Raw genomic sequence first — 8,230 nt, forward strand, 5'->3', positions numbered from 1 at the left:
TTCTGATTGCTTAATTAAGTAAACATGTGCCCCAAATTGGGTTATTATGTTCTCCCTTTTTAAATTTGTTGGCATTTTTTGGTTGTAAATTATTATCTTTAGTCTTTCTTTTGCTTTTATCAATGTTTTATAGATATTAATTAACATCTTGCTCCGTTGAAGCATGAATTTTCTAAAGGTCTAAATGGTGGAAACAAGAGTTCTTATAAATATATACATGACATAATAACTAAACATGTTGGTCGTCATAATCTAATAATCTTTTTGCATCCTAAAGTAGTAGTCATTTTTTTGTCTTGTTTTGTATCACAGAAGACCCAAAGTACCTTTTTTTTCTTATGCAAAGCTTTTCTTCTATAATTTAAGTTTTGGTGCCTAAGACCCACATACACGCAGATGAATACTGAGAAAGGGAGGGAAATTCCTCGATAAAAAATGATGATGCTTTTAATAAAAGTTGAATTAATGAGTAATGCAGATACCGAGAATGGGTCGGCAAATCTTTGAAGCATTTGAAATATACAAAAGAGTTAATATTGGTGGATATATACAGTTCTATGGATGACTTTACTGTAATTCTCCCTCAAAGAAAAGACAAGATGGAGACCTTCTTTTTGGGCAAGACGCTCTTAAGTATTTGTATTTTTCGTTTGGGGATGCCTTTATTATTCCATTGGATGATAAGTTTGTTTCTAATGCAGAAGCTCTTCCTTTTCACATAGAAGGCAATACTGAGTAGAAATGATACTTATAACCTCAGAAGGTCTCATGCAAAGGAAAGCATGTATAAACTGATAAACTGGAGTAATTTGTAGATGTCACAGGCTGCAATGCTCCTCAGACTGCCCGGTGTATCTTCTACATGGTCCTATCACCTATGCCGGCATACCCATCACTAAGGCAATCAGGTTGTGAAGATGTAGACGTAAAAGGGCGAGTCGATTTGCTTGACTTTTGGCACAATGCATCAGTAATTAAATCTGCTTTCTTCAGCGTCGCCCACACAAAAGCTTGGACAGCGACAACTTTTCTTGGATTTTCAAGTACTTGTAGAGAGACTGTAGAATTTATTGTTCCAATCGATGCTTTGAGTAATTACTAGGTGGGGTATTGCCCATCAAAGTATTTTGTGAAAGAAATTCTCCCTTTTGTTAGAAACCTTGTAGTTGAATAAATTGTAAAGAAGGATCTTGTACAAAACAAAACTGCTATGTACAACCGGCATGTGCAACCGCCGTAAAACCAGTCAGTATTTGTCAGAAAAATTAAATTAAAAAAAAAAAGAATCTGATCGATTGTGGGGCGCTTTGGTGCACCACTTCCTTGCTGAGTCTTGGCCATCATTTCTTCTTTCTTTGCCTTCTTTTCATCTTTTGTTTGCTTGATTCTCTCCATAATTTCACGAAAAGCAGCTTCTCATGCTACATCTCATACTTCCGGTTTTTCAATTCTCTTTTTTATGGATAATTTCTAAGGTAACTCCAACAATGGACCTTGAGTATGGCTTCTTGGTGGCATGGTGTCTTTTTTCACAGCCTCAGCAACTATGTCCTTTTTATGTTGCTTTCTGTACATAGCTGTCCAAGTAAGCTTTGAAGGCTATTGATTGTGGAATTACCTCTTGCATTTTGAGCTAGCAAGCAGGAAAACTGAGAATCTGATCTAACAAATATAATACCCTTACCAGGGTATATCTTGGCTCCGCTGAAGCGGCAGAGTTAAGTCTTGAGAACCATGGCTACTGCTCTCCGGCTTACCTTTCGCAGGTCACCTCACTTATCCGTCTCTCAACAAAGATGATTCCTTTGATCCCAAATGTAGTAGTGAGATGTATATACAAAGCCAAAGCCCACGCCGGTTGCAAGAATCCTGTGAGATGTATTACTTACCATTACATTACTTACCATCACAAACCAAATCCGTCATTGCATTATTTGCCTTTCACGGGAATTTCTTTTTTTTTTTTTTTTTTTGTTGAATTAAGTTTTACCTTAGTTGGTGTCTGCTTATACGAATAGGGAGAATGAGTGAAATTGGAGATGGAGAATGAGAGGAAGAAGGCAAGGGAGATAGAGAGGGAGGATTACAACCGACAAAATTGAGAGAGAGAAAGAGGGGAACGAAATGGAGAGGGGAAAAAATGAAAAAATTTATCAAAAGGAGTGCCGGTTGCGCTCCAGTTGCAACAAGTATTTTCGTGTACAAAAAGTATCAGAAATTGTATTCATGAGATGAGAAACATAGAGGGACTGGACTAGTTCAACGCAATCCCAACCTCCAGAATTATGTAAAGAGAAATATTTTTTACAGTCTGTAAATATAGTCGACGTGCGATTAGTTATAAAAAAATAAATTAATACGAAATTTATATGTAAAAAAAAATTATTTTTTTTTATTCATGTAGATCTCCTTGAATATAAAAAAAAAATTATAATTTTTTTTTATTTATTCCGTACAGCCGACTGTACGCCGACTGAATTTACTGACTGTATATAGCAAAGCCATTATGGTAACTGCCTACTTGCCCTGTGTGTAAAATTACAACCAGTAACACTACAGCCGCAAGAAAGATACTAAGAAGCAACTAATTAAACGCATCGTTTTGGTGGCGAGGCCACATGACACACATGCCCTTATTTTAGTGGCCACATATTATCTTCATTTTTTCCTTCCGAAACCTTCACCACACGTGGCTTCATAACACCTTTTGTAATTGACTTCTCCAATTTTTAAAGCATTAATAGTGTTGGCTAGTAAGGCTCAGAATCACCTACTGATTCGTACAAAAATTTTTTACTAAATCATTCTACAACACTTAAAAGTTACAATTTATCTTAAGGTTACATCATTGCCTTTGAGTAACCATTTCCATTGGGTGATCACTTAGCAATCCATTTCTCCATTCTCGTTATGAAGTAGAAACAGATGATCACCATCTCGAATGACATTTATGTCATCTATTTCTGCATTCTCTGCGTTAATGACTTTTGCAGGTTTGTGTACTCCAAACTTCTCACCTGCAGTTTTACAAGATGCTAGGTAACCTTAGGATAAATCTAGGGGAACAAACTATGCTTAAATGAGATTTAGTTTTCCTTCCAATTTTGGTTTCCTTTTCCTTTTCTTTTCCGCCTTTCTTAAATTTGCAATAAGCTTAATTAGAATTCCCAATTTTCAGGTTAGTTCGAGTCTTTTTAATTCAAACCATGCTTACCGGCAATTTTGAGCAGATCCTCTATCGAATCAGGTAAGATTATTAGCTTTCCAAGTTGCCTCTCTAATGTACCATCATGTTGAAGCCTCATGTGGATGGTGATTCTCTTCTTCGTCACTTTAGTCACTTCTGGGTCAATTGGAAAAGTATATCTGCTTGAGCAGGAGTTTGTGGGGTCTATTCTTAAGTGGGAGTAGCCAGATTGAGGACCTTGCTTACTGTGTTTGCTTTGACTATACATGCTGTTGTCAGCCGATTCTGGTCCAATTAAATCTATCCTGTGCTCATCTGGTTTCCTTCTATTGTCATAACTTAGTAAAAGGTCATAAATGCTCTTGTTTCCTTGCTGTTCGGCTAGAGCTTTTGGTGTCCATCCTCTGGCATCTTGTTTGTTTAAATTAGCACCTCCTTCCAGTAGAAGTTTGACCATCTCAAGATGCCCCCTGCGAACTGCAGCATGAAGAGCGGTTTGGCCATCCTCAGCCATCAAATTTACATCCACTGTGGATCTCTTAAAGACTTGACATTTGCCAGTTGCACTCTGCTCTATAGTCTCTGATCCTGTGCTATAAATATCCTTTGCTTCCTGCATTGATGAATAATCGTGTGAGTTATCTTGACATCCTGCAGCTGACAAGCTTCCTTCAATGGGTTCTCCATCAAGCCATTCTCTGGGGATCAGTTCTGGATCTTTATTTGCGTTTTCAAAGCCCAAAGTTTCTCCCCCCTTCATTTTCTGTAGAGTGCAGCATTGGTTCTCAGTTATATGTTTCATGAAAGAATGGAAAAACTCATAATGGTTACCTTTTTTCCCTCCTCTAGAGGATGAATAATGCTTTAAATACCTGGAAAAGATTGTTCATAATGATTTGCCTATCCTTGGCATTTGCTTGCAGGACATTGATCAGTGAAGTTCTGTTGAGTCGCAGTATTTGACAAATCTCAGTCGTCCGAACCGTGAAAGGCTGCGGCCTATACAATAAGACTCCAAACTCTCCAAACGAATCTCCTGCAATTGCCTTTCCGAGAACCTGCACAGTGGATGTTGGAATGTGATCTGTTTTATCTTTGTATTTCTGTTCAATATGAAATGTATGTTATGGTTAATGACGTACTTTGTCGCGCCCATCGGTACGGCACAGGAAATGCTGCATCATTTTCGAACCAACATTATGTTAGTAGGCATTATTTAGGAAACTTTGCATCCAGATTCCAAAATAAACGAAAATTAGCTCACCACCACGCCTGAGACCAGAATATAAAGATCTGTTGGAGCCTCATTCTGCAGAATTACATCTTCCTTGGGTGGAAAATACTCGGCCTCCATTTCTGAAACCTTTTTTGTGAAACAGTATAGATTGACTTAGCATCTTTATGACCAATGCGCCATCAAAGAATTCCAAACTCATGGTTTACCCAATAATGATCTACTCGAGTTTAATAAGCCATGTGAATTATTACCAATTGGAAAAGGAAGTCACGAGAAGCCCCTTGGAAGAGATGGACTTTCTGGACTATAGGGAAGAAGAGAATGTCTGCGATGCTTGAGCGAATAGCTTTTGGTAGACCATTTAGGGTCCCTTGTTGATTCAATCCTTCTGTTTTGAACTTGAGACATATGTGTGACAGCATCTGATCTTGTATGCCGGGGGACAACTGGTTTCGTGCTGCAAATTCTGAGGCAGCTCTCACTCTATCTCTCTGTAGAACCAAAGCAAGCTTCTTGATATTAGCATCCAGACCCGAGGGAGAAAATAAAAATCACCTTTTTAAGTTATTGTCCAAATTTGAGACCTAAATTCAGGTATGAGAGAGATGGACGCATTAAATGAGTTTTGCAATACGTATTCTTATCCATGTAAGTTTTGGGGCAGCATCAAAGTAATGTTCAATTAATAAATATTATACGGTTCATTTCATGTCTCTATTGTCTCTATTTGTCTCCCACTAGAAACTCTCGAGTTTGGGCTCTTCTACTTATAGCCCTCAAGTTTGGATCAAGATCCCTTCAAGTTCAAAAACTTTCAACTTCTTATTTGAATTGAAGGTTTTAAATCAGAGAGATGAACATATAAAGTGGACTGTATAACATTTGTTATTCATTTAATGTTATCTAAAGTATTTAAACGGGCAACAATCAATATTGTAAGACTCACTTCATCCTCATGTCTTTCTTTCTTCCACTTGAGGATGTCAAAGTTCGGATAAAAACTTGAGTGGAGATTTTCCATTCCTGCTTGATAGTTTTTATTCAAACTTGATGAAATCATGTTGATCCGCCCCAAGACGCCATCGCCCCTTAGAATAATATTTACATATTATGCATGTTTACAATTGTGTATTTTAGCACATGATACATACATATATATATATATATATATGTTAGGTTGTCCCACATTAATTGTGGAAGTGGCTGATAGTTGGTTTACAATTGTGAGGGAAAATCTCACCTTTTGAACTAGTTTTTAAGATTGAGAGAGGTCCAAGATTACTTAAAACTAGTATCAAAACTCAAGTTTACCAACAGTTTCTAACCCAAAGTCTGCGAGAGAAACGGATTATCGTTGTTTCCGACCTAAGGCCCGACATGTGAGGGGGTAATTGTTAAGGTTGTCCAACATTTATTGTAAAAGAGGTTAATGGTTAATTTATAAACGTGAACATCATCTCTTAAACTAACTTTGAAGTTGAGAAAGAGTGAAGACCACCCAATAATATCACGTATGCATGTATTCCAATTAAAAGAACTGGACTGGAAGCGGTACTAACAACGTAAAATCGCAAAGATATTATTCACATGTTTTTGGAGTTGCTCCAGGATTTTATCTTTCCCCATAAAATTGTCGGAAAGTCGGGGGTAGATAGGACATCTTACCAAAACAACCTTCGAGTTTTTACCCCAAGAAATGGGGCCTGTGGTAGTACGCTAGACTACTGGTGTTTGGGACTCATCACTCCGGCTTTAGCATCTACTTAATAGATCTGGGAATTACGTCGTAGTAGCGTGTGTGTGTGAAGAATGAATATAATTAGTTGAAGTGAGCTAGCTAGCAATAATAATATTAATGATGAGAGCAGATAAAAGAAATTAAAGACCACATACGAAACATCGAGTGCGGCTTGTCCAGTGAACAACGAGGTTTGTCATGTTTCCAATGAGGTAAGCCGTCAATCCCAAGTTGAAGAGCATGTAGAAGATATCGAACAGCATCTCCCTGGTGTTTTCCGCATGCAAGTCCCCGTACCCAGTAGTTGTCAATGTCGTTATAGACCAGTATATTGAAGTTACATATCTTTCCCAAAGACCATCTTCTTTGAAATCTCGGTTGTTCGCCCCAATCCAGGTTCTACTTGGATCAGGGTATCTCTCTGCAATGAGATAGTTTATGCAGCCAGCAAGGTGAACAGTAAATAGGGTCACCTGGGATCCACATGAAATTGAATATCGAAGTTCTTTTTAGATCATGACTTGGAAATTAATTAATAATTAAGGAAACATAGTACCAGTGACTTACAGAAATGAGCTTTATGCACCTAGTCCAGAAATAATTGAATCGAATGTCCTTTTCAAGCCTGATCAAGAAATTATGTGGAAACTTTGCTTGTTAGTTTATTATATTATGATTCTTCCACCTTGAGAATATATTGGTGATTTTGAAGAAACCAAAGGCAGAATATTGAACATGAAGATATATAGACCTTGCAAATAGGGAGCTGACTCGTCTGAGACGCCAGAGTCTGAGCATGTTGAGGAGTTTAAACCCAAGCTCGCCGCTATGATTTGTGAACAGAAGGCTGATTGGCTGAAATGGTGCGGTGGAACAGACATCGAAGATAAACCAGGTAGATATGTACCTGAAATGTTAACGTTGTTGGATTGGGATCATATATATGTAAGAAAGAAGCAAAGTGATTTCTCTTACAGAAGCAGAATCGTTGGCTTATGTAAAGCTAGCTGCGTGAATTAAGTTTACCACCAAAGGATACAAAGATTGTTCACCTGACTGCAATTTTCTTGGGATCATCGACAAGAAGATAGGAGTGGCTGTCGAGATATGCAACAAAGAAGGTGAGAATAATGTCAATGGCAAAGAAGCCATTGACAATGTTGTCAAAGACGAAGAGTGCGTCTTGTTTGTAAGGCAGAAACGCGAACTCGAATGGGCAAATCCAGGCAGAATAAATTACTAAAACAACCAGTAACATCTCCCAAGCCCTGAAAACGAGGAATAATAAGACCGTGAGAAGCAGCAGCAGCTATATATGTAATTATGCAAAGAAATATTAGAACGAACAATAATATTATTCCGCAAAGGTCATGATCAACCTATAACGAGGACTGAAAGGCGACACTATGTATCTTCGAAGCTTAGTTGCCTGGTTGATTCTGGCACCAAGGGATGGTAAGAGATGATCATTGGAGAAGAAGCTGCTACGGCCAGCACTCTCCACATGGAATTCAGCGACGCAGAACCGGTTGAAGAAGGTTTTTGCACCGGAAAACGACATTTTTTTTTTCCTCTTTTTTTTGGAGTTCCGAGTTCCTCAAAGTCTACGTACAGTCAGATCATACCGTTAAAAACTTCTGCCGGGGTTAGTGATTGATGATCCTCTTGGAACGGTTATAAATAGTGAGTTCTTTTGACTCTGGTGACACGGGTTAATGGCTTTTTCTTTTTATCTTTTTGTCGCTTTCTCTCTTACTATGCTTGTGACATCTTTGGAACCATATGTAATGTATGTATGTATATATGTATGTACGTACATATGCAGGTAGTGCGCGCGTCATTAAAGTTAGGCGATGAAAGTTGTCAAAAGGTGAAACCGGGATTTTCCAATATGTTTGAACAAGAAAGGTAAACAATAAGCAGATGAAAGAAAGAAAATTGGGACAGTGGCAGACATGAGAGTTTCTGTCGTAATGCAGTTGCATAGACGATGAGTTATCGAAGATCAGAGACATGGTGAGAGAACAGCAGGACATGAGACAGAGAGCAGAGAAAATGATAATGGTTT

General features: G+C 38.1%; 1 protein-coding gene across 1 annotated transcript; it reads right to left on the reverse strand.

Moving 5' to 3' along the window:
- Window positions 1-2,692: 2,692 nt before the first annotated feature.
- LOC122278101 (potassium channel KAT1-like) lies at window positions 2,693-7,822 on the reverse strand. The gene is made up of 11 exons (XM_043088185.1): window positions 7,542-7,822; window positions 7,215-7,430; window positions 6,914-7,069; window positions 6,730-6,787; window positions 6,318-6,635; window positions 4,676-4,915; window positions 4,452-4,550; window positions 4,330-4,362; window positions 4,060-4,245; window positions 3,215-3,950; window positions 2,693-3,017 (listed from the first exon to the last, which is right to left on the reverse strand). The coding sequence occupies exons 1-11, from the start codon at window positions 7,721-7,723 to the stop codon at window positions 2,884-2,886; spliced, it is 2,358 nt and encodes a 785-aa protein (XP_042944119.1). The 5' UTR covers window positions 7,724-7,822; the 3' UTR covers window positions 2,693-2,883.
- Between the last annotated feature and the right edge of the window lie 408 nt (window positions 7,823-8,230).

The sequence above is a fragment of the Carya illinoinensis genome, chromosome 10 (assembly GCF_018687715.1).
Source record: "Carya illinoinensis cultivar Pawnee chromosome 10, C.illinoinensisPawnee_v1, whole genome shotgun sequence".
NCBI classification, from domain to species: domain Eukaryota; kingdom Viridiplantae; phylum Streptophyta; class Magnoliopsida; order Fagales; family Juglandaceae; genus Carya; species Carya illinoinensis.

Coding starts and splice junctions, on each gene's coding strand:
- LOC122278101 (XM_043088185.1), bottom strand. CDS start 7,723: ATGTCGTTTTCCGGTGCAAAAACCTTCTTCAACCGGTTCTGCGTCGCT. Junction 6,636..6,729: donor GGTGCATAAAGCTCATTTCT/GTAAGTCACTGG, acceptor TGTGGATCCCAG/GTGACCCTATTTACTGTTCA. Junction 4,363..4,451: donor TTCTGGTCTCAGGCGTGGTG/GTGAGCTAATTT, acceptor AAAATGATGCAG/CATTTCCTGTGCCGTACCGA.